The 27,009-nt window shown below is 40.0% G+C and overlaps 2 protein-coding genes across 2 annotated transcripts in view; one reads left to right on the forward strand and one right to left on the reverse strand.

Annotated features, from left to right (window-relative positions):
* Nucleotides 1–990: 990 nt before the first annotated feature.
* zc4h2 (zinc finger, C4H2 domain containing) lies at nucleotides 991–17,428 on the reverse strand. Its single transcript, XM_028815478.2, has 5 exons — nucleotides 17,281–17,428; nucleotides 9,606–9,777; nucleotides 5,672–5,844; nucleotides 4,034–4,196; nucleotides 991–3,346 (listed from the first exon to the last, which is right to left on the reverse strand). The coding sequence occupies exons 1-5, from the start codon at nucleotides 17,331–17,333 to the stop codon at nucleotides 3,233–3,235; spliced, it is 675 nt and encodes a 224-aa protein (XP_028671311.1). The 5' UTR covers nucleotides 17,334–17,428; the 3' UTR covers nucleotides 991–3,232.
* A 6,835-nt stretch (nucleotides 17,429–24,263) lies between these two features.
* Nucleotides 24,264–27,009, forward strand: part of zc3h12b (zinc finger CCCH-type containing 12B) — a 72,814-nt gene continuing 70,068 nt past the window's right edge. The window contains exon 1 of the mRNA XM_028815479.2: nucleotides 24,264–24,719. Within this exon, the coding sequence (XP_028671312.2) occupies nucleotides 24,546–24,719 (174 nt within the window). The 5' untranslated portion in view covers nucleotides 24,264–24,545. The remainder of the gene's footprint in view (nucleotides 24,720–27,009) is intronic.

Consider the following 27,009-nt stretch of genomic DNA (forward strand, 5'->3'; position numbering starts at 1 on the left):
TTTCACTCTGGGGCGGGGCGCTGACTCCTCTTATTTGTGTGGCTGTGTCGTTCGTAGTCTCTCCCATTTCACTCTGGGGCGGGGGGCTGATTCCTCGTTTTTGTGTCTTCTGCGTCCATGGGCATGTACCTGCGTCCATATCCAGTTTACCATTCTCGGTTAGTAATATGGATGTTGATATTTTCAGATACCTCACTCAGAAAGGACTGTATTTGCTAAGGACGCTCATGTTCTGTAAGGTTGCCAAAACATTTCTGAATATGGTCAGTCAGTCTGTGGGTAAAACAGTGTTGTAGCATGAGGACAGAAGATGCACACAGACCAAATAAGTTAACCAGGAAGGCTGTCTCAGTTCTGGGCACTAGCTTGAACTTGAAGCAGTACCAGAGAGAAGGAGGCTAGCCGAGATATTGGCTAACATGAACAATGCCACACACCTTCTGCATGACACCTTGGTCAACCTGTGGATGACCTTTACAACGTACCACAGCACTCTAGTGAGCTCAATGAGAAGTCATAATTACTAGCTGCCATCTGACTTTGTTATATGCTGTGGTTAAATAATAGTTAATCCATTTTAAATAGATCATGGAAAAATGTATTCACCTGGACTCTTTAGGAGTTGATCATGGTTTCGTGTAAATGGTTGTTCATTTGTGGGGGCCACTAGAACATCTCAACTTCCCTTTAAGATGCACAGATTGGCTGTCTGTCTCTTAATACTATAACAGAGCCGGCTCTAGTTGAGAGGTTTATTACCCACAATCTTGTCCAGTGCTGCCAAGGAAGTCCGCAGCCCCCTACCATGCTGAACTGTTCTAGGCTGGGATGAGAATGTTATGCAAGCTTTATACATTACTCTGTGTATTAGCTACTGTATATCATTTACAGCATTTACCATTTTAACTGCAGTTCAGGAGGGAAGAGAGACGGGGTTGTCACAAACTGGGCTCATTGGGGTAAAGCAAAAACCAAGACTTTAGATGAAACTCTTAAGTAATAAATGTTTATTACTATCCTCATTTTATTAATAAGCTACAAGGAGTGCTCAAAACATATAATTTTGTGTTGAAGCACTCAATTTTTTTTAATAAAACAATACTGCTAGGCTTACTCAGGTAAAGCATGACAGTCTTGGGGGGCTGGGAGAACCTCTGATGAGAGGCAATATTCATTTGGGTGGAGAAGAGCCAGTTGATGGAGTTGGGATTTCATTGGACTGGATGACAGGAAGGCAGCCTGAGGACAGTACTATATCTTACATCTGGTCTAGACATTTAACAAGAGATGCAAGAACGTATTGTTAGGGAAAGGAAATCTGGTCTGTCATACTGGTCTTGTTGCCAAGGCAACCCCTTACCGCGATATGCAGTATACAAAATATAGGGTAAGATACAGGCTGTTAGTACAGTATTAATATGCTGGCCACTAGCATGACATATTGGATAAAATAAACTAATACGAAGCTACAAATAACAATTTATAAATTTCGAATGCAGCAGAAGAAAACTGCATTAGTTGAGAAAGGCAATATATTAAGTGTTCGCTGAGTACCATAATTTATTGGGTCTTCCTAAAAGCAGAAAGAATTTTTGTTCACATCTTCTGGGTTTAAATGAAAAGAATGACTCAAGTAGAAATCATTTTGAAAACCAGGCAAGCAAGCAACGCTGAACATTCATGTGTTGGAAGGTACTATAATACAAGGCTTCTGAGCACCCTGCACTTGGTGTCCACTTCCAGAGCTCTCCGTACAATGATCATAAGAGTATAATGTGTGAACATAGAAAGAATACGTTAGCTTACTTACCATAAAATTCTCAAACCCAGTTACTCAAACTTATGGTTGAGGAAGTCAAAGTCTATCCTGCCAGCATCAGGATAAGGGCAGGAGCCATCTATGAACAGGGCATTAATCCATCATTAGACCCACTCACATCCACACTGTTTCTCAAATTTCATTAGGTGATGTGCATGCAATTTTTTGTACAACACATTTACTCTATCAGTGTAACATACTTTCTTTTTATGTTCAGATACCTCTGGGACTGGTAGTAGGTTAGATTAAGTAGTTGGAGAATAAATCCTCAAGGATTCTTGAACCCGAGCTCTTAACCGCATTTATTAGGGCGCTATATTTTTTCAATCAAACTGCCCTCAACTCAAAGACATTATAGCATTGGCACGAACCGGGTTTATTAAGTTACTCTGCTTTAGAACCACTTCTAAACACTGCTTAACTAATTACAAAGAAATCGGATAAAAGAAATAATTATTTTTGGATTTCAAATTTGGGAACCCTAAAAAAATAAAGATGGTTCATAAGGGAGGTAAGATGCAGCTTATTTAGGCACACAATCTAGCTGCCTAGTAAAACATACCAGACCACAATGTTTGTACAAGGAAAGTTGCACATTAATGTGCCACCTTTAGTACATGCAGTGTGGTTTTGACTGTTTTCAAGTAATACTTTTCTTTCCTCCCACCATGATTCAGCTGTTTTAGAACAATGTGCCCAACAGTCAGTCTCTTGGAAACATCTCTAGGACCTAAACTTGTCTGGTAGCCTAGAGGGAGCCGATTGTAGTGTAGCACCTTGGATTTTCTTGCATTTCTTTTCATCTGAAGAAGATCTAGCACCACTTGCTGGTGGAAAGCAGAATTGAAAATGAGGGCTGCAATGAGCAGAGATAAACCTTCTCAACCAGCACATGCTAAAGACTGTCCGGTCAGATTAAGAAGATTAAATACGGCTCGACAGGGCACTTAAGGAGTCATGTGAATTCCTTTTCCCATCCAATTTAGCAAATAAAATCTCATTTTTCTTCAGATTATGCCAGCTTTTGGCACTCGTTTACTGTGACACTCATCTGCAAGTTTCTCATTTAAAATGAATATAAAAAATGCTTCCCAAATAATTCCATTATCATTATCTTCACTTGTCAGTCGTGTGCTGTAAGCTGGCATCCTTTGCTCCACTCCCGTGGTAAAAAAAAAAAAATGCACGTGTCAACACAGGGGTCTGAAATCCATCCATTAACATGACATCAATTAAAAACAATTAATACTCAACGGCACCATAAACACTTTCTTCTTAAAAAGGAAAAACACAGTCGTGCTTACATCACACTTAAATAGTAAACAAAGCAACTGCCAGTTCTGTCAGTTCCCAATGATCAGTATTGCCTGTGGTTCAGTCCCAGTCATCTTGGGATATTTCTGAGGACCCCTTTCACTCATCTTGCTTACGCTTTGGCTTCTTGGGATTGCGTGAGCGGCTTTTGGCTTTGCACAGTGGGCAGATTGGGGCATTCCTGTGGATCTGCTGGTGACATGACAGGCAAGCCTAGCAAGAGGAAAACAGACACAGTAAAGGATACAAAATAGTCATACACACCTGGCCGTCTGCATCTACTTGGGTGACTGACTCTAGAACAGATCTGAAACTAAGCTCAAACTGAAAGGCACTTCAGAAAGGTCCCTAGCTTTATATTCATTCTTCAGCTATCCATATCTGGGGTCACTTCCACATCTAAATTCAGCCCTACTCTATCGAAGGGTGTAAACAAAGTGTTTTCTTCCTGCCTCAGTGTGTCATCCATATGGTCAAATAATTTTTTTAATGACATTGACCTGCTGTAGCCCATTCACCCTTTAGCTTGACAATACTCTACTTCTATTTCAGGTGTATAATGTGACCAGGGGGCAGCACGGTAGCGCAGTGGTAGCACTGCTGCCTCGCAGTACGGAGTCTGCATGGATTTCCTCCGGGTGATCCAGTTTCCTCCCACAGTCCAAACACATGCAGGTTAGGTGGACTGGCGATTCTAAATTGGCCCTAGTGTGTGCTTGGAGGGTGGGTGTAGAGGTGTGTGCGTCCTGCGGTGGGTTGGCACCCTGCCCTGGATTGTTTCCTGCCTTGCGCCCTGTGTTGGCTGGGATTGGCTCCAGCAGACCCCCGTGACCCTGTGCTCGGATTCAGCGGGTTGGAAAATGGATGGATTGATAATGTGACCAGACATATAATACTCACCTTCATGGGAGGTGGCTGTTGTCGGAATGTGGCCGTCTGCCGTGTGTCCTGCTTTCGGGCAACTTGTAGCTGTTGAGCAGCTGCAGCAGCTGCTGCTAAGGACTCTGGGATGGGAGGCTCCTGTGGTTCTGTCTGCCATTCAGCTTTCTGCTTCTCAAAATAGCTACATCAATGACAGGAGGAAAGCATGACAGAGTGAAACGGTTTCATACATCTATATCACTTTAAAATAATTAAATATGAGTTTAGTTTAAATAGCAAATGTGTCACCCCATGATATTTCTATATTAATTAGGCAATTAAAATGAGTTCAAGTCATTGCATTCCATCAATCAGTACATTTGTTCTGTGGGCTAACACCTGCCTGTCACAAAAGCTACCAACTGCTTGTGATCTTCACTTGCAGATAACAGAAGGTGTGCAGACAAATACAATCTTCATACCCTTGCTATGTATGCCACACCTTGCCAGACTTTTACATTTTCTATGACACTGTCAAGGGGACATCACTTATATAAATGTAATGAATTATTATTATTATTATAATCAGTTGTTTCTTTAATGGGGTGCAACACAGTTTCCCATGTTTATATTTTTGTTACCAAAAGGATTTTTGCTTCTACTCTGAACTGAAGAGTTCCTTGCATTTATTCTAGTCATTCAAATGTCATGTCAATGTACTTACTCTCAGTCTAATATTCTAATTAACGTCTCTTCAAATGTATTCCATTAAGAAATCAGTGCCACCTAGTGGGTAGTGGAAAAAACTACATCTTTATTAAACCTGTGAAGAGATTTTGTAGCTTCATTCACCCTTAAAGTAACTGTGGAGCAACAACTTTGGAAGGAGCCACTAGATATTCCTGGATATTATGAAGACAGACAGGGATTAACATGTTTCATTATTTCAATTATCTTGTACAGCTCAGATTTTTAATTTTTGTATTCTTAATTATGATGTGGCACCCTGCTTTGTGAAATTACACTATTTGAAATAAATAATGAGTGGCAGAGAAAGTGAGAGCAAGCAGCCCATTAGGATAAGTAATTAGAAATAGAAAGGTGACACTGCAACAAAAAGAAGTTTCTTTATAGTGTATAGTATAGTGGAGTTATTCAGACTGGGCTGCTGACAGATGGCTGTGACATGGCAATATCAATTAGAAAAAACTCATCTCCAATTGAAAAGAAATGGAAGATCAATATGAAATTGAGAAGGAAGACACCAGGCTATAATGCTCATTTATCAAAAATTTAAAAAACAAATTTAAAACAGAAAAAAAAACAAAACTGGTGTGCTTTAAAAAACAAATAATTTAAATAATTTTAAAAATAATTTAAAAATATTTTCTAGCCATTACTTAGATTTCCTTTCACATTTTTTTAGTCCCCCTGCAAAACTTTAACTCTGCTCTGAACAATGTCCACATATTGTTCAATCCTTTTAATTCTGGCGACAAAATGAAAGGCTAATGGTTCTGAATTACATCCTATCTTAAGAATGACAGAAAAGCCTGCTTTCCTCCAATCCTATGCTCCACGCAACGGGCACAAAATCAATCTGCCCAAGATGAAGAATGTCTTTGCTTGTGGGACCAAATGAAGATTAATCGCTTCCACCTGTATAAAGGCACTTACTCAAGAGAAAGCTTTTCCTCCTCCTCGCATAGGTCTGGTAGCCTCTGCAGGCCCAATGTCATTCGCAGAGCGTCCACATGTTCTTTGAGCGGCTTGTACTCCTCATGAAGGCGTCTCGTCGACTCCAGCAGCTTGTTGAGGTCATTCTCTGACTGCTTGATTGTGTTTTCCATCTATGGGTGGCAGTAATTTAAAAAAAAATAAAAAATTTCATTTCTACAAGCAGCCATCCCTCTAAGAGACATACTGTATTTAATAATCACAACCTCAAGGTAAGTGCCGGCCTCTGTCATGAATTAAAGTATTGTCTTTTAGCATTGCAGCATCATGGCTTTCAATCCTCTGAACCCTTGCTAACTAGTCTATCCATACATAACCCACTGTCTAGTCACCACTACAAAAATTCATCATTATGACAGATTACAGTGAGGCTTTAAAATATCTCTAATGCTTCAAACGTAAAACACCATTAAAGAAAGGGGGCTTTCCTGACACAGTGTCACTGCATCAAGAAATGTGAAGAACACAAGGTGAAGAACACAGTGTTAACATCTACCTTTTTGAATAATTTTCTAGGGTCAATATGCAGGCAAATACCAAACTAGTCAAAAGCTGCATTCAATACAACCGCTGCAATTATAACTCCGGACCTGGGCCTAATGGTCTCAGGTTGGCCACAACTCTAAAAACTGACCCTATGACTTAAAATCTGCTGTAGGTATAAACTTTGGCCAATGGCTTCAGTCTGTTGCAGTGCCAAACCCTAGCCTAATACCGTGTTTCCCTGAAAATAAGACCTACTCCGAAAATAAGCCCTAGCATGATTTTCAGGTTCCTCTGTAATATAAGCCCTACCCCCAAAAAAAGCCCTAGTGAAGATTGTCAGCTGAAAAGTAAGGCGCCTAAAGCCAGGTTTATACTTCACACGATGCGACGCATGTGCCCGAAACATCCATTCAGAGGACGCCTTGCCACAATATCTCTGGAAAGGATGTTTAATGATTACATCTAGGGCTGCACGATAACAGAAAAAATGATTATCACGATTATTTTGCTCAAAATTTTTATCACGATTAATAATGACGATTATTCCTTTGGTAAATGAAGTCTGTGACCAAAGCAGTGTAGCCTCGGCCAGTTATTCACAGATGCTGTCCTAATCATATTAGCTGCGTTGTCCATTGTGATGCACACAAGTCTTTCTTCCACCAAGCCCCAAGCGGACATCGCTTCTTTGAGGCCCACTGCAATAAACTCCGCTGTATGGTCTTGTGGGAAAAACGAAGTTTGCAAAAGCTTGCTTTTCATCTCAAACTCGCTGTCAATAAAATGAACTGTCAAGCTCAAATACGGTTCCACAGTTCTGCTTGACCATAAGTCGGTCGTGGCAGCAAAATATTCAAGGCTGAGCCTGAGAATTTCTCTTTCTATTTCTTTTCGGCATTTCGCATACAGCGAGGGCAGCGCAACATTGGAAAAATGGTTGCGTGAGGGAATGCTATATCTTTTATCAAGTGTTGCGATCATTTTGTTAAACCCCTCACTGCTCACGGTGGTTCTTTGACACATATCCTTGGCTATATGGTACGTGATCGCCTCTGTTATTTCCCGGTGTCTTTGCGAGCTAGGCAGATATGGTATTGCATTGAACAATGTCCCTGATATTGTTGTCTGTGTTGTGGATGGCTGGTAATTTTTTGTTGTTGCTGTTTGTGCCTTCAGTCGTTGAAATTCTTGATAGTGTACTTTGTGGTGGCTTTTAAGGTGGTTGATGAGGTTTGTTGTGTTACCTTGGGACGTTTGGACGGAACAGGAGCAAAGTTTGCACAAGACTCGTACCTGATCAACATCACATTCCTCGAAATCGAAATAGTTCCAGACAACTGAGTATGACCCCTTTTTAGGAACTAACGATCGCACCTCTGCACCTTCCTCATGTTGCTCCGCCATCATATGTTTATTCTGACTGACTGTTATTGCTGCTATTGACTTCTACTGCTTCAGAAAGCGCTTGCAATCTAGACGCAGTAACGTCATAGTGACGCAGTCCAATCCGTAAACTCAGCCCATAAAAAACAGTTTGGTCTTTATACTGTAAAATCGCGACGATATTTATTAACTGATCGTGGGTCATAAATATCGCTATCATGAGAAAAAAAAGATTAATCGTGCAGCCCTAATTACATCCATCAATTCGGGGATGCGCCCATTCTAGCAGCATCGGCACAAGACAGAAACAAAATCTCTGGATAGTACATCAGCTCATCGCAAGGTGAACACAAGCACACACATACACTAACGTCATTGTAGCTTCACCAAATCCCCAAACCTTCATGTCTTTGGATGGAAAACTGAGCACACTGTGGAAACCCACCAGGAAAACATGCAAACTCCAGGCAGGGATCGCAAGGGACGTGACTCCCTGCGAGACAGCAGCACTACCACTCTGCCATCGTGCCACCCCATATGTGTAACTATTAACAGCATTCATTATTTAAACAAAGTTAAACATTTATCTGTAAAATGTAATATACATAATTTAATGCATTTCATCATGAAAGTGATATGAAGTATACAGTAAATCTAAGAATTCTAAATGGGCAGAGAGCTGGAATATCATAAATTTAATGTGTACTGTGTGGCGATCGCTGTTGTCAGGTCAGGAGGAAGCCCCAGAAGTGGTTTTAAGATGACGTTTACGACGGTCTGCTTTAATGATAAAAGTAAATTACGAGGTTAAAGTGGACGTTTCGAGGTTAAAGCCAAAATTTCCAATTTAATCACAAAATAGACATATTCATCATGTCCTTATTTTTTTTTTCTTTGTGGCTCACATACGCCGCCATACATTCTGATGGTATTAGTAAACTACGAGGTTAAAGTGGACGTTTCGAGTTTAAAGCCAAAATTTCCAAATTAATCACAAAATAGACATATTCATTATGTCCTTATTTTTTTTTTCTTTGTGGCTCAAATACGCCACTGTACATTCTGATGGTATTATAAAGGAGCAAAAAAAAAAAAAAAAAATAGATTGCACAGAAGATGGTATGTGAGACTTTTAAAATGTATCGTGTCGTTACTTTGGGGAATATGTGATGCTTGAATATAAAAGCAACATGAATACATTTGTATGTTGGCATTTTGCTTCACCACATCGAACCATTCATCAAACATCAAAGTACGCACATCAATCCTGGAGGATCCTAAAAGAGGCTGGAGTAGCAAATACTAGAATTCAGGGTTTGAATGTGGAGAGTTATGACGATATTCCAGAAGAAGATGACATAACTATTTGGATAAATGTACATTGTTGTACATGAATAAATATAAGATATCCCCTGAAAATAAGCCCTAGTGCATCTTTTGGAGTACCCAGTCTTATTTTCGGGGAAACACTGTAATCTCAATAAGCTGCAACTCTAAAGTCAAGCTTAATGACCTTTGCCTGCCACAGCCCTAAACCTTTGGTCAATGACTACAAGTTGCTGTAGTTCTAATCCCTGGCCTAATAACCTCAGTAACTTGCAACTCCAAACCTTGACTTGATGACATTTGTCTGTAGCAACTGTAAACCCTGGTTTAGTGCCCTCAGTATGTTAAAATTCCAAAACCTGGCTTAAAGTCACTAGGTTCTAGGGAAATTCTACATTCTGAATTTAATTTAATAAAGTATCTATCTATCTATCTATCTATCTATCTATCTATCTATCTATCTATCTATCTAATGCTCTCAGGTCTCCATTACTGTACACCTTAACTTAATGACCTTGGTCTGCTGCAGTTCTAATAATCTCAGTATTATGTAGCTCTAAAACCTGCCCTAATCACCTAAGTGTGCTGCATGTTTAAGCCATAACTTAATGATCATAAGTTTGCTGCATCACCAAACCCTGACCACACAGATCACAAAAGCTCTGTGGACTGTACCCACCACATTGATGTCGGCATGAATCAAGCGCAGCTCCTCGACATGTGCCATCTTCTCCTGAAGAAGCAGGTCCATCTCCTGCTTATACTCCTTCAAATGCTTCTCCTCAGACTCCAGGGCTTCAAATTCAGCCTTGAGCCGGGACTTAATCTTCTCCATCTGTATAGTTTTATTTCTATGAAGAAATGGGAGATGTACATTACAATTTTAAATCACTGCTTATAAATTGCTAATCATGAATAAATTTGGAAGGAGAAGACATCTGATAGGTTCTCTTCGTGATTAAATTGCATTATTAAATTACATTACAAAGCTCTTTACATGCACAGTATAAAATAACTCACAGGAGGACAATCTCAGATAATTACATTAACAACAAATATAGGTTTATGGCCAAATGTTTAGACTAAACCGTCTCTTTCTTTCTAGTCATTTCTGATTAAAGCTGCCTCTTTTTCTACCATCAATGAAATTTCATTGCTGTGTTTCTCTGTTTTCTACTAGATAATGAAACTGCATTTCTTACTTTCTGAGAAACAAACCTCATGTTGCAACTGCACAGTCATAGTGATGGTCCCTGAACCTTATCCCAGCATCCTATCAGGCATGTTTTCTATTGTGCCCTAATGATACACTAATGACCATGCCTACAGTAACCAGTCAGTAAACTGCTGAAGCTTGCTAACATGGAAGAATAATTTTAGGGAAACATAGCATTTATCTTAAAGAAATAGCATAAAGGCTTAATACATGTCAGAAACCTGTTCAGGCACACCAGGAAATCAGATAAAGGTCAAGTGAACAACAAAATGTACACTAAAATATAAGAATTGGCTTAGGAAAAATACTGAGATGGTCTAATAAATAATGAACCAAAAGAAAGGTTGATGTAATATGCAAAATGTACTGAAGGATGACTAAGAGATGACTAAGAAGTCAGCAGATGTCCTATAAACAAGAATGGACAGTTATATGCACAGAAATTTCAAGGGTGGTGGCGCAACTCAAAAAGTACAAGAACTAGAATATAATATAACAGACTTTTATTTTAAATAAATCATTTGGGTGTAAGCCAATGAACCAATCAGAGTAAAATGTATGCACTGATTGACACTGTATGTAAATTTAGTAGTTTATAAAATGAACCTCTATTCTTTGTTTCGATAACCATTCTGAAACAGATAGCTTTTGAAGAATGCTCCCTCCAAGGCATTTTACTGAGGAGTAATTAAAAGATACAATGAACAGCTTTTCTCCTGCCTGATTACTGAATTGTCCTGTCAGAGGAAGTTTCTTTCTTTAATAAGATGTTAAATTTCTACCACACTGATGACACCACTCTGATGAAAACAGTTTAAATGGTTGTGGCTTTGGAAGATACTGCCCATTGCCTTAAACAACAAACTAGAAACTAATTCACTACAAAAAGAACCGTAAAATTGCCAAGCAGTCTGAATGAAATGGGACAGAAATATCCATTATTTACATAAATAACCTTATAACATTTTTTTCCACAATACTGCATCCACATACTGATGAAAAGATTTTAAAAGCAATATAACATTTAAGCAGCTTGAGCATAGGAAAGGTGCTATATAAATAAAATGTACTATTATTATTTATAAGGTTATGAATTATTTATTCTCAGATGGAATACTGATCTCTTTCTTTGATCACTCAGAACTAGCATAAGAGTTCAAAGGCTACAGCTAAGGTAATGCATTGCTGTTGAGATTCCAGTGCAAAATGAGCATCTATACATTTGTCCTGGTTTTTACTGTGTTTTGGGGAAGTGAATGCTTGGCATGAAAGATGAAGTTTGCAAAAATTGTTACATTAAATATCAAGAACTCCAACCACATTAAAATATGTGTGGAATGTAATTAAGCATTCCCAGTTCTCCTGTACAAACTGCAAAGTTAAAGTCCATTTCCATTGATAAAACGAAATTATGTGGGATAAACCGACTCATGACTGTTTCATACTAGATGTAATGAATTGACGCATACTGTGCTTGCCCATAGGGGCACAATATTAATTTTTACTTGTTAAATAATAAAAGGAAAGAACAGTCTTAATATAATATAGACTCAAACAGTATATTTTACATGTACCAAGCATGAAAATAATAGTATTATCACAGTCAGTCAGTCAGTCATTGTCCAACCCACTATATCCTAAGTCCTAAGTCCCAAAGGTATCACGTCCTAGTGAGCTGAACGACTTTCGGCCTGTCGCTCTGACGTCACATGTGATGAAGACCATGGAGAGGCCGCTGCTTCACCACCTGAGGCCACAGGTCCAACACGCCCTCGACCCTCTGCAGTTCGCATACCAGGAGAAGGTGGGAGCGGAGGATTCCATCATCTATATGCTACACCGATCACTCTCCCACTTGGACAGAGGCAGTGGTGCTGTAAGAATTATGTTTCTAGACTTCTCTAGCGCCTTCAACACCATCCAACCTCTGCTCCTTAGGGACAAGCTGACAGAGATGGGAGTAGATTCACATCTAGTGGCATGGATCGTGGACAATCTTAAAGACAGACCTCAGTATGTGCATCTCGGGAACTGCAGGTCTGACATTGTGGTCAGCAACACAGGACAGCCGCAGGGGACTGTACTTTATCTGGTCCTGTTCAGCCTATATACATCGGACTTCCAATACAACTCGGAGTCCTGCCACGTGCAAAAGTTCGCTGACGACACTGCTATCGTGGGCTGCATCAGGAGTGGGCAGGAGGGGGAGTATAGGAACCTCATCAAGGACTTTGTTAAATGGTGCGACTCAACTCACCTACACCTGAACACCAGCAAAACCAAGGAGCTGGTGGTGGATTTTAGGAGGACCAGGCCCCTCATGGACCCCATGATCATCAGAGGTGACTGTGTGCAGAGGGTGCAGACCTATAAATACCTGGGAGTGCAGTTGGATGATAAATTGGACTGGACTGCCAATACTGATGCTCTGTGTAAGAAAAGATAGAGCCAACTATACTTCCTTAGATGGCTGGCGTCCTTCAACATCTGCAATAAGATGCTGGACAAACTGGTGAGGAAGGCAGGTTCTATTGTAGGCACAGAGCTGGACAGCTTGACATCCATGGCAGAGCGATGAGCACTGAGCAGGCTCCTGTCAATCATGGAGAATTCACTGCATCCACTGAACAGTATTGTCTCCACACAGAGGAGCAGCTTCAGCGACAGACTGCTGTCACTTTCCTGCTCCACTGACAGACTGAGGAGATCGTTCCTAACCCACACTATGCGACTCTTCAATTCCACCCGGGGGGGTAAACGTTAATATTATTCAAAGTTATTGTCTGGCTGTACACCTGCATTGTTATCACTCTTTAATTTAATATTTTCTTTATCAGGATGCTGCTGCTGGAGTATGTGAATTTCCCCTTGGGATTAATAAAGTATCTATCTATCTATCTATCTATCTTAGGCTGCATCAGGAGTGGGCAGGAGGAGGAGTATAGGAACCTCATCAAGGACTTTGTTAAATGGTGCGACTCAAACCACCCACACCTGAACACCAGCAAAACCAAGGAGCTGGTGGTGGATTTTAGGAGGCCCAAACCCCTCATGGACCCCGTGATCGTCAGAGGTGACTGTGTGCAGAGGGTACAGACCTATAAATACCTGGGAGTGCAGCTGGATGAGAAATTGGACTGGACTGCCAATACTGATGCTCTGTGCAAGAGAAGACAGAGCCGGCTATACTTCCTTAGAAGACTGGCGTCCTTCAACATCTGCAATAAGATGCTGCAGATGTTCTATCAGACGGTTTTGGTGAGTGCCCTCTTCAATGTGGTGGTGTGCTGGGGAGGCAGCATAAAAAAGAAGGACACCTCACTCCTGGACAAACTGGTGAGGAAGGCAGGCTCTATTGTAGGCATGAAGCTGGACAGTTTGGCATCTGTGGCGGAGCGACGGGCGCTCAGCAGGCTCCTACAGTATCAATTATGGAGAATCTACTGCATCCACTAAACAGTATCATCTCCAGACAGTGGAGCAGCTTCAGCGACAGACTGCTGTCACTGTCCTGCTCCACTGACAGACAGAGGAGATCGTTCCTCCCCCAAACTATGCGACTCTTCAATTCCACCTGGGGTTAAACGTTAACATTATTCAAAGTTATTGTCTGTTTTTACCTGCATTTTTATTACTCTTTAATTTAATATTGTTTTTTTATACCAGTATGCTGCTGCTGGAGTATGTGAATTTCCCCTTGGGATTAATAAAGTATCTATCTATCTATCTAACACAGGGTCATGGGGGTCTGCTGGAGTCGATCCCAGCCAACACAGGGTGCAAGGCAGGAACAAACCTGGGTGACCCAAAATACTGTGATATCCCAGGTTACTTGCACCTTACACTCCCAATGACTGCTGGTCCAGTTGTTTAGGGCACTTTCTGAAAGCATTCCAACTTACTTCATGACTTCTTGGTTTGGTTTTGAGAGTGCACAGGTGTGGATAACCATTTGGCCAGTACACAAATACTGAAAATATTATTTGGTGATTCTATTTATGTATTGCAACATGTGAGAAAAACTCACAGCAAAAAAGAACAGTCGATTCCGGCAATATTTTGACAGAGAAAGCAAAGCTGCTTTCATGGTCAAAATCTGCAATACCAAACTGGCATACAAAAGTTCAACAAACTCAATGTTGAATCATGAGACTGAAGCATTCTGCAAAATCTCTTGACCAAGCGGCACAAGAACACAAGCAAACTTCAATAACTTCATGTATTACACCAGCTCAAAAGGGTGATCTAATCAGAGCAGGAAAAAAATATCAGAACTGACCACAAAAATGTCAGCAAAGGACATGCTGCCCCCTCAGCTTCATGGAAGGCAAGGGCTTTAGAGAACTAATGAGCTGTGTCGAGCCAGAGGGTATAAAGTCCCCTTCCAGAAAGCCATTACTAAATTGGGAGAACAGCAACATCAAGAAATACTGAAGCTGCACAAAATGAAGCTCCAAACAACAATTTAGAGATGCCCTATAAAATGGGTGCCCGGCTTAATTTCATTGGTCCAAATAAAGATATTCAGAAAGAAAGCTCACTAATTTAAAAGTAAAACCCCTGTTGACAGTATTACACCCATGGTTTGCTTTACCTTACCAGGGCTACAATTTCGGTGCAGGATTATGAAAGAGCACACATTTTATTTACTGTTCATTCACTGTTTAAGTTAATAAATGAGAAAATGCCAATGTTCTTTAAAAGTATAAAAACTGAAATATAAGGTCTCAGTTGTTGTTAATTTTATTAAAGTGGGAGTTGCTATGATCATCTTACATAGGAAATATGAATATTTACATGGTACTAATTTTGTAAGAGAAGTATGTATGATGCTTGCCTAAAAGTCTAACTATACTTTTCTTTGCGGTTAATTGAAAATCCATTTGTTAAACCAGACAGATACTCAAACATCAAAATTATTCACAACGCACATCCCTATTTGGCATCACCTGCTTACTCAAAATATAAACTGAAATAGGTTTTTTGAAATTCCACTTTATGCAAGACCTCCAACATTAAGAAATGAGGAAACAGTTTAAGGTCACACTTATCCTGGTTGCCCCTTCTTTCAGTTATTATTATCTTGAAAACATTGCAGGTGACAAAAAAACAATTATTATAACACTAATGGCAGTTAATTAGTCAAGTTTTGATTCAACCATTTCTCATTTAGAGTTTCAAATATCCCAATGCCAAGTGCCAATCAACATTAACATTACATAATAAGGGAGCATAAATGTTCTACAACCTGAAAGACTGATTACATATTAATTATTTATTGTATAATATATGTTTCTGTTTCATGGAATTAAGTGTAATGATATATTTGGCCTGTTATTTTATGTTATTATGTTATTGTATGTAGGTGAGTACTGAATGCATCAGTCTCATACAGACCTCTACTGGCCAGCATCTTTTTGAAAAATGCCACTTTAATTTCCAATCTCCTGCTACCAAAATAGCTGCTTGTGGTTCTTTATCAAAATTAAATTAAATTAATTTTTGATTTGTATTCCAAATAGAACAGTTCTCAAAATGCCTAACAAATTGCTGGGAATGGAGAAAAGCCATGTCAAAGGTAAACCAACACAAGACATATCATATCAGCAAGTTAAAATTCTCCCATGTCATACATTAAGAGTGGTTCCATGAGAACTGAGAGTCTGTCTGTTGATATCCCCCAAGCCACTGCATGCCACACCAAAAGTCCAGTAAGGAAACATAAAACTTTACAAATCATCCATGGAGTTAAGCAACCAAAATTAGTCAATGAATGTCTGGTCTTTAACTTCAGTACTAGATCCAATGTTTCAATGCTGCCCCTGGCAGTTTTAATGTATTCACTGTTCAGAATTTCCAGCTCAAGAAAAGATTCTGGGGTTGGCATCAAACATAAAGCTGAGGTGGAGTTTAAGTGAGTTTGGGTGCATCAAAAGAAAAGAAACAAATCTGGAGGCTTAAGTAGCCAAGTCATTCTATTGATCAGTTAGGGACTGATATAAGTTCTAGTTGGGCCCTGAATGACAACAAAGAATCATTTTGCTGCCTATTATTGTTCCTCTTTCTGTTTTGTTAGTATTGCTTGATATTTATTTAGGATTGTTTTTACATTCTGTACTGCTTTACAATATTTTTCTACTATAATTTTGCTTCACTGAGTTAAGTATCCAAAATACTTAATATTATATCAGTTCACCATGTTAAGTAGTGTCTTTCCAAATTAACACTTGCTTAAATACTTTTTATAAAGCACTTAAAGAAAAACAGCATGCAAATGAATGCTTCAAACACAAAAAAAAAATCATCAGAGTAGCTCCAATGACTGACACACTAAAAATGAACACCGTAAAAACAAATACAAATTAAAACGCCAGGTTTTGAATACTGAGAGAGGGACAAGTCTTTGAATTTTGAATTGATGCAAGGACCACTGGAGCATTGCAAAGGTTCAAATATTTTGCTTGATTAGTATCCGTCTTAAAGATGAGGTGCAGCTCCATTAAAGGGAGCATATTTCAGTTTTATTTTATATTGTCCCTTTAAGAGTTGAAAGTCGCTTTGAATAAAAGCATCTGCTATGCAAATAAATCTTAGCGTAAATCACAATAAATAATTCATAGTAACTACATGGGTATGTGCCTGCCCTAAGATTCCAGCATTGTGGGCCCTGCAATGTTGGATTAAGAGTGGACGAGCACTGATATATATAACGGGAATGGCCAGTTTTGGCAAATTTCAAAAACCGAACATTTCCTGAGGGATGCTAAGCAAAGGGAAGCTTTGAAATCTGACAATAACGCGTGGAAGTCTGAAGGAATCTAGCCATCGACTGAGCCCTCAGAACCCCCTTAAAGGGACAGGCGGAGAGCCTCAAGTGCCAGACAGAATGGGCCCACAGGAAGTTGGCTATACAATGGGACCAGGCAAAGATGACTTCTTATTCGGATGCTACTCCTTAATCTCTCCCTTCACTTATGTACCTCTTTCATCTTAGCAACCCTCCTATTTCATATATATATCGTACTCTTGTACCCCATGGGGGGAAAAAAATAAATAAAACTTGTCGCGGCGATTGTATGTACATTTTAAAATGCATTTACCGCCCAAATCTAACAATGATCAAACCACGGAACCTCACCTGATTTCCTTAATATTTTCCAGTTTGCACATGATTTCCTGCTCGTCGGCCATTGCGCGTCCCGCCGATCCTAAACCACTGTGGAGATTCTTCCACAACGGCAGCAAAACAATAGGTGTAAAAGCAGCCAGGCTGTAAGCTCAGGGCATGCGCGCCACGAGGTTTTCTGGGAATTGTAGTCCTGGATTTTACAAAAAAAGAGAGCGAAGTACGTATTATGGGACCCACTACGATATGCATTTAAATAAAAGAAGAATTTATTTTTTAAAGTTATAATATATGTTTTATATCGAACACGGTTCATAGAAAACCTCTTAGTAAATTGCAGTAATAGAAGTGATTCTGGCCTATTCTGTTTTCCCAGCCCCCATATCCTGTTTTGGAATTGTGCACTAATTGTGTATTTGTTGCTAATTGTTAGTGAAATCTTCTCCGTGTTAACCCCCTGCTGATATGTGCTTCCTAGTGCAATTTACCACTACAATGAATTCAACCAGGAGATGGTAGGGGGGGAGGCAGTGATCATTGACTGTATTTTTACCTCTAGAAGGCAGTGTTAACACAGCTAGCACTCTACAAAATTCTACCATGACGATGAAGCAAAATATTTTTGATTCACATACTGAGTAACATTCTCAAACTACAGTTTTCTTGATTTCAACCTTTTAACTCAGCTGACCCCTCATCTTACACCAAAGGACACAATGAGTGTAGGTGGCTTGGAATTCAGGGATTCACATGGATTTGAACTGAGAGCCAGTCTTCTTCATGTATTGTCACTCTGGTGTTCATATTGATTTAATCATAAAGCATTTCATCATGAAGGGAGAGGTGACACATTTATAAAAGTGCCTCAAATATCATCATCATCATCATTTTCATTTTATTTTTGGTGGTGAGGATCACAGAGGCAATATGCTAAACTGGACTATCCCAGCCACCTAATCCCAGCAACATCATTTAGTCACTCCTAAGGAATTCTCAGTAAGGAGATGTAATGGCTCCAGGAATGTCCTGGTTCTTCCCTTTGATGTTCTCTTATTGGGTTATAACTTTTTAATTGAGGTGCCCAGATGGTGTCCTAACTACATGCCCAAACCATCTCAGCTGGCTATTCTTAATCTAGGGTAGCACCAGTTCTATTCTATGTTCCACCATTATTAATGCACCTTTCATCTTGACATGGACAGAACTGAATTGTGTTTAAATAAATTTATGAGATTATTTAAATTGAAAATTATTAATGTGGCTAAGTGAATAAAGTTTTAATTTGTAAATGGCAAGGTTACTATAGTTATTAGAACATTAGAACACTCTAGACGAGAACAGGCCATTCAGCCCAACAAAGCTCGCTAGTCCTATAAACTTACTTCTTCCAAAAAAACATCAAGTCGAGTTTTGAAAGTCCCTAAAGTCTTACTGTCTACCACAGTACTTGGTAGCTTATTCCAAGTGTCTATCGTTCTTTGTGTAAAGAAAAACTTCCTAATGTTTCTGCGTAATTTACGCTTAACAAGTTTCCAATTGTTTCCCCGTGTTCTTGATGAACTCATTTTAAAATAACAGTCTCGATCCACTGTACTGATTCCTTTCATAATTTTAAACACTTCAATCATGTCACCTCTTAATCTTCTTTTGCTTAAACTGTATTGGCTCAGCTCTTTTAATCTTTCCTCATAATTCAACCCCTGTAGCCCTGGAATCAGCCTAGTCGCTCTTCTCTGGACCTTTTCTAGTGCTGCTATGTCCTTTTTGTAGCCTGGAGACCAAAACTGCACACAGTACTCCAGATGAGGCATCACCAGTGTGTTATTAAGATTGACCAGAACCTCCTTGGACTTGTACGCCACACATCAAGGCGCTATATAACCTAACATTCTGTTAGCCTTCTTAATGGTTTCTGAATACTGTCGGGAAGTCGATAGTCCACTATGACTCCTAAATCCTTCTCATAAGGTGTACTCTCGATTTTCCGACCGCCCATTGTATATTCAAACCTAACATTTTTATTCCCTATTTGTAACACTTTACATTTACTGACATTAAATTTCATCTGCCCCAAATCTACCCAAGCCTGTATGCTATCCAAGTCCTTCTGTAATGATATAATGGATTCCAAATTATCTGCTAATCCACCTATCTCGGTATAATCTGCAAACTTAACCAGCTTGTTACTTATATTTCTATCTAAATCATTTATATACTGTGTATTAAAAATAGCAGCGGCACTAGCACTGACCCCTGTGGAACACCACTCTTAACATCAGCCAGTTCTGAAGAGGTTCATCCCACACCATCACCCTCTGCTTCCTGTGTCTGTGCCAATTCTGCACCCATCTGAAAACATCACCCTGAACTCCCACTTCTTTTAATTTGATGCCCAACCTCTCATGTGGCACCTTATCAAATGCTTTCTGAAAGTCAAGATAAATAACATCATATGCTCCACTTTGATTGTATTCTTTTATTCCTCATAGAATTCCAGCATGTTAGTAAAACACGACCTCCCTCGTCTGAACCCATGCTGACTGTTCAGAATAACTCCTGTCCTTGCCAGGTGTTTTTCAATCTTATCCTTAATAATTCCTTCCATTAATTTGCCTGTGATGCATGTTAAGCTTACTGGCCTATAGTTGCTTGGATCTGCCCTGTCACCCTTTTTATATAATGGGATTATATTTGCCATTTTCCAGTCCTTCAGGATCTCTCCAGTGCGCAGTGACTTCCTAAAAATATGTGTCAAGGGTTTATATATGTACTCACTAGCCTCTTTAAGAACCTGAGGATAAATATTATTATATTTATTAGTTGAGGAGCCTTTCTTATTTGGCTGACAGTTTTATCCAAGACAGCTTACACAATTGTTTATATTTCTTCTTCAATTGAAGTACAGGCAGATGAAGTGACTCAATCATGGTCACACCGTGTCAGCAGTGGGACAAAAGTCCTCACCACAGGTTAACTTTATCTGTAAGTCATAGCCCTATTGCAGAAATAAGGACATCATTGCTTGTGATTTATACTGTAAGTTGTTCTGGATAAAACTGACAGGTAAATAAATTAAGACATTTAAATTATTAAAAATATTTTAAACAAGGTTTGGACAATATACCAATGTGCTGGATTTTATATCCTGCCAAATGAGCACTTCAGTATTGACAGCAACTCTTCATGAACATAAAGATGATGAAAGTTGGTAGATGCTGTTCCAAACTCTTGAGTTAATAATAGAAAGTGACTTAAAAACAAACTCTGCATTGTTGGTTATATTTGTTTGAACAAGTGTAGTTTTCATCATGCCTTACCTGAAGAACACAAAATTAATTGTTGTTTCGATAAACCGCTTTAAACACACACACACACACACACACACACACACACAAGGAAGAATATGAGGTGGAAGCTTTGTGGTTTTGAAAACTTTAGCCACTAGCTCACCCGGTGGTCTCTGAAGGTCACAGGACAATCTGTAGAATATATTGGGAGTCAGTGACTTACAGTAGCTGAGACTTAAAATGAAGTCTTTTATTCACTGGACCTCAGGGTTTTACATTTAAAGTAGTTATGGATTCAAAGCGATTAAATTTAAGTAAGCTCTGGGATTCAGTGGGGAGCACCCGTATGTGAAGGACTGGGAGACACAGAACACCATCTGAACAATCAGGTTGCTGCTTCCAATTCCTGGGTCTAGCAGGTCTGCCAGCTAATCTGAAACACTAAAATAATATGGTGATGGAATAAAATACTGGCAACCTATGAGTTAGCTGAGATTTCAAATGAGAGCTGGATGATTTCCAGCACATTAGTCACTGGATAATGTTTTCTCTTCTGAATGGCATATGGAAGCAAGCTGCAATGGTCCTTTTGATGCTAGAAAAAATTGGCAGGTATACTTTACCTTCTAGTTCCTACTGGTAGCATTTTTATTTTATTTCTTTTTGATGTAATTTTTTAAACTCCCATCAGTTTGTACATTTGAGTAGCACAGTGGTAGTGCTGCTGCCTTGCAATAACTAGACCATTGTTCACGTCCTGGTTGCTTCCTGTGTGGAGTTTGCTCTGGTTTTCTGCCATAGTCCAAAGTTAGGCACTTTATGTGGATTGACTATGCTAAAGTCACCCCAGATGTATGTGAGTTCATCCTGTGATAGACTGGCATCCTGATCCTGTTCGATGCTTGCGAGATAGGCTCCAACAACCCTATGACCATGCTCTGGGTAAGTGGGTTTGGAAAATAAATGAACACTTTGTATATTGTAATATTATTAATTTAATATCTTAGTAATAATATTATATATCTGCTCTACAAGGGTAATTCTCACCTGGACAAAGCTAGAAGCACTGTGAGGATTTTGTTTTTTGATTTTTCCACTGCCTTCAGTATCATTTAGCCAACCATGTAAAGGGGTCATTTCAGAGATATACAGGTGGATGAGCCTATGGTGTCCTGGATAATGGATCAGACCACAGTTTGTGAGGCGCAAGGACTGTGTCCTTGATACAGTTGTCAGCAGCACTGGAACACCACAATGAACAGTCCTGTCTCATGTTCTCTTTACTCTGTACATCTCACAATATAAATTTAACACCAGCTCATGTCACTTGCAGAAATTCTCAGATGACTTATAGGGTGTATTGATAAGGTGAATGAGACAGAGCATAGGAGTCAAATTCAGAACTTTGTTTCCTGGTGCAGAAGGAATTGTTTGCAACTAAACATCAGCAAAACCAAGGAAACTGATTATTGAGTTTCCCCTCACCAGAGTCACTATATTTAGTCACAGTTCAAGGAATGGGTGTTAGATGTGGTGGACTCCTACTAGTACTTGGGGGTCCACCTCAATGACAGGTTGGACTGGTCTTGTAACACAGAAAAGGCAGAGCAAGCTGTTCTTTTCAATGAGGGTAGCAACATCCTTCACATCTTCTACAACTCTGTTGGCGAGTGTGATTTTCAATGATGTATTGTTTCTGGTCTGGTAACATCACTTCAAGAGAGGCTCACTGTATCAACAAGCTGAATAAAAGAACAGGCTCAGGTATGCGACACACTCAGGACCCCCTGAAGGTAGCAACGAAGAAGAGAATTAAAGCAAAACTGAATGCCAATAGGAACAATGGTGCATATCCTTTCTCTGACACTAACACTGAGGACTACCAGCCAATGAATTAATGAGCAGAAGTGTGTCAAGAAACCCTACTGGGACTCCTTTATACCAAGAGTAAAATGCCTGCATGGTGCCTCACTTGCACTGTAACTACCAAGTCAGATGTATTTCTTTTTAATTTTCGTCCTTTTTAGTTATTCTGGTGTATATATATATACATACATACATAAGTGAAGAGCTGTGATATGGTTTGCATATTTGTAGCTAGAAATCCACAAAAGGAGATGATGAGTCATGTATCTTAAAATAGTTTTTGCAATACGTATCCAAGAGCATCACAAAGCTGTCAGAAGGAAGGACCCACGGTCTCTGTCATATGCTCATACTAATTCAACTGGACACATGTTTAACGGTGCAAGTAAAATTCAAGGATAATACTAAAAGTGCCAGAAAGCTGGCTGAATCATGGCTATCAAATTTAAATGCCATCAATAGACACTTGGACATGAACCCAGCATATGCAGGCTTAAAAAGAACAACATCTGCATATTAAATAAGACTTTATGGCAAACACCCTCTGAACCCAGCCTCTATTTTTCAATTCTCTCACTTGCTATGCACTGCCTCTGATTCCTGTATGTCTAATAATTTTCCACTAATGATGACTCCTGGTAGGGGTTGAAAGCTTAGGAATATTTTAGGATATCTGACTCATCTTCTCCCTTTGTGGATATATTGTATATATATATATATATATATATATATATATATATATATATATATATATATATATACATATATGTGTGTGTGTGTGTGTGTGTGTGTATGTATGTAAAGAGCTTCTGTATGAAAATTTTCCTTGGAACAAATAAAGTTCTATCCATCTAAGTGGCTCTGTAATGAAACATACTACTAATGGCACCTTTAAAAAAAGGTTGACTGAGGTGATTTCTGATTTCATCTCCAATGACCAATAAGCCTCCTAGACTCCACTAAAAGATACTGGCTTACCTGGCTCAGAGAGACAGAAGAAGTCAGTGTATTAATTGAAACACATCACGTTTTAGATCAGCAGTTCTCAAAGCGTTCTGGACTGAGAACCACTTTGAAAAGTCAAAGATATAGAGGACCACCTATAGTATGGCCAACAGCTGCTCATCACTGTAAATTCTGCGCATAACAATTTTCACATTCTGTTGTCTGCATGTAGTGGTGAAAAATACTGTAACAAGGTTCAAAGAAGAAGAGTTGGCAAACAAACTGAGTAAGTCTGAGCACAGCTGTTTTTTAAAAAGTTAAACCTTAAGTACTCATGTTACTCCTGTTGTTCTACCTTAGGGAAGTGCAATAAAAAGACAGCAAAAGTCCAGGATGAACAGAACTCTTTGGCACCTACGCTACTCCTCAGACTCTTTCTATGTTGCAGGCTAATTCTCATATTGCAACTCTATGAGCTTCCATGAAGACTAAGTATAGAACTGGAGGGGGAAGAATGGGTGTAGAAGTAAAATATATTATCTTCTGCAGGGAATTCAGAAAATGTGCTCCGAGGTCAATGTGTTATTGGCATTTCCTTGGGCTTTATCAGCAAGAAAGTTCTTCTAAGAAAGATGACCATTTCACCTCATGCGCCACATGGCACCAGTGGCCCGTGGACCACACATTGAGAACCACTGTTTTATTAGATCGTTGGTTAAAAGTCACGTGATTGCCACTGTGAGACTAAAAACGCAGAACAACTCCCTGGGAGTCATTGCACTACGACTACTTAAGATCTCCCTAAAAGCTGAACGTGTGTGCTGCTTCCTTACTTGTTTCTGACAGTTAACACTGAACGACACATGGGCCGGGGAAACCTCGCACCCCTTCGCTAATGACAGGGAGACACAGGATGAACCTGTGAGTCACCGGGGATCACAATTTGAGCCGCCCGCCCGCTTCAGCTCTCGCTCTGGCAACAACTGCGTGGTCGCGTCTGCGTCCTGCACGTGCTCGCGCCCGTAGTCTCCACGGTCGCCGGTAGGGGGCGGCAGACGTGTTGCTAGGCGACGGTCTGTGGGAGGTAGGATGATGGAGGAAGGGATGCAGGAGCAGCTTTGCATCCGGATCTTCGCTGCGAATTGATTCTGCGTGTCAGCTGGAGCGAGCGAGCGCTCGATGGTGGTGGAGCTGTGGGCGCCGGCGAGTGCAGGCCCCCTGCTGCAGCGCTCCATCCCGCACATCGAACGAGTGTTCCGGGTGCGAGTGGGCCAGGGCCCCGCGGAGCCAGGCGGCGGGGGCATCGCGGTGAGCGTGCGGGAAGGCGACGAGGGCGACCGCAGCCGGGCCAGAGTAAGCGTTACATTGCCGTCGGGTCAGCTCGAGGCGTGTCGGCAAGGGCATGTGGTGGTGGCGGCGGCGCGCTCCTCGGGGCTGCAGGGCCTCGCGAGGAATGGCGGCCGCTGCACGAGTGACTCATGCAGGAGCTGCAGTCGTGCGCGAGTTCGGGTTCGGGCGGTGGCACGCCGGGGCTGTCCATTTGTTAGTGATGTGACGCTGCCGTGCTACCGTTCCACTCGTGCTGTACGGCGAGCTGAAAGGCGCTTTATAATGGGCACAGTGTTAAGGCCCAAATAGGTGCCCTCCATATATTAAGTAATGCAAGGCGCTATAAAGGAGGTTGCATCGCTTAGTGCCATCTATTGTCCACCGTTATTGACGGCCTTATCGTTGGGCATGTCAAACGGAGCTTCTTTCAAAGAGATCTTGGTTTAACTTTGGAAGCCATTTTCGTAATGTAGGACACTATATAAAATGCTGAGCATCTTCAATTGGACAGTCCTGGCTGTTTTCACAAGTTGACCTTGTATAAATGGCAGCTCCTTCACATCTGTTACTTGGTTGCATGGTCAGTTTAATAGGCTGGTGTTCTGTTAGCTCAGGCTTCTTGCAGGAATACCTACTTCTAATGAATGACCCTTTTGAGAGGTTATGTGGATTTTCAAACCTGATTTCAGTTTAATGTTTTCAGATTATCCATTTAACTGTATTATATGCATATTTCATTCAATTAATACGAGTTAGACCTGAATGAGTACCGAAGGCTGCTATTGGACTATATGTGGGACTTCTTTAGCTGGCAGTCATTAAATGAGACCCTCTTCGTGGATAATGTGATAGAGGAAAGTGGTTTTAGGTGGATTTTAGGTGGCTTTACAAATTTGTTTTGTCATTGATGTATTATAAAAGTAGATTGAATAAAGACATTGTTAAATGACAGTTGTTAGAAGCTGTTTGTACAATGTAAAATGCTTCTTCTGTTCTAGTCACTTAAATCTTAGGCTTGTTTTAAAAAGCACTATGTAATATTAATTGTATTGATGAAAGTGCATTAGATTACACCTTCCTTGTGGGTAAGAGGGTGAGGGAGGAATGTTTCAGGAATGCTTTTATAAAGTGTATTTTGACATTCAGATTTATGACAAGACACTGTTACAAATCACTAAAGTGTACTGTTGATTAAGAATTGAGAGAAGATGGTTTTGTGTGTAAGCCTGGGGTGGTTAAGTATGAGGGGCCAATTGACCTTCATGTTAATTAAGATGAGAACCCCTAAGGACCGTTCTTGCCCTTTTACTACGAGCCACTTTACAATATAAAATATTACCGTACATGATAATGGGGGTAGTGACTTCTTCTACTTGACGTCTTTTATATTATGCATGCATGAATGTTCTACTTCAAAGATGTTTAATGATAGATTGCACTGGTACTTTATAGATATGTTTTACTTTAAAACTTTCAAGCCTGATAATTAATGAAAGGTGCCTTATACGGTATTATTTGGGATTTATTTTCTTTTTGCACAAGTGGTCTGGTTGGTTTTGTATGCTGGAAGCCACCTCCATGTAGCACTTACTTGGACTGCATCATGTCTTGAGAGCTTTGCATACGTTTGCTCCTCCTCCTCATGTTAATCAGAAATCACAATATGGGATATGCTGATTTTCATTTGGGAATTTGAAGTCTTTAATTGATGGGATTTGATTAATCATCCAACAAGTGAAACAACATGAGTGACAGTAATGTTGGCAAAAGCTGCTTGGACTGCTGATTTATGTGGCATACTTGTTAGAGAGTGTAGTTGGGTTTACTTTCATAATGATTTTTTTTTTTTTTAAGTATTATGGCCATCATAATAGGTGTTAAGAGGTGACAACCATCAATGGTTTACACCAGGGGTAGGCAACGTCGGTCCTGGAGTGCCACAGTATGTGCAGGTTTTTGTTCCAACCCAGTTCCTTAATGAGAACTCAATTATTGCTGATGAAGCACATATTGCTTAAGTGACATTTTAATGCTTCATTTTAGTGGTCTCGCTTGTTAAGGTTCTCCAACCTTAATTGCTTATTTCAATCTTAAACTGCTGCATTCAGTGTTTTAATTGCTCCTTATTAGCAATAAGATGTAAAACAGGGGTAGGCAATGTCGGTCCTGGTGAGCCGCAGTGGCTACAGGTTTTCATTCAACCCAATTGCTTAATTAGAAACCAATCATTGCCAATCTCAGACCTTATTTAATTTTATGGCTTGTTAGTCTGTGCAATGTAAGGCTTTTATATCGTAGATTTTTTTCCTTTCCA

The sequence above is a fragment of the Erpetoichthys calabaricus genome, chromosome 12, assembly GCF_900747795.2.
Source record: "Erpetoichthys calabaricus chromosome 12, fErpCal1.3, whole genome shotgun sequence".
Lineage (NCBI taxonomy): Eukaryota > Metazoa > Chordata > Cladistia > Polypteriformes > Polypteridae > Erpetoichthys > Erpetoichthys calabaricus.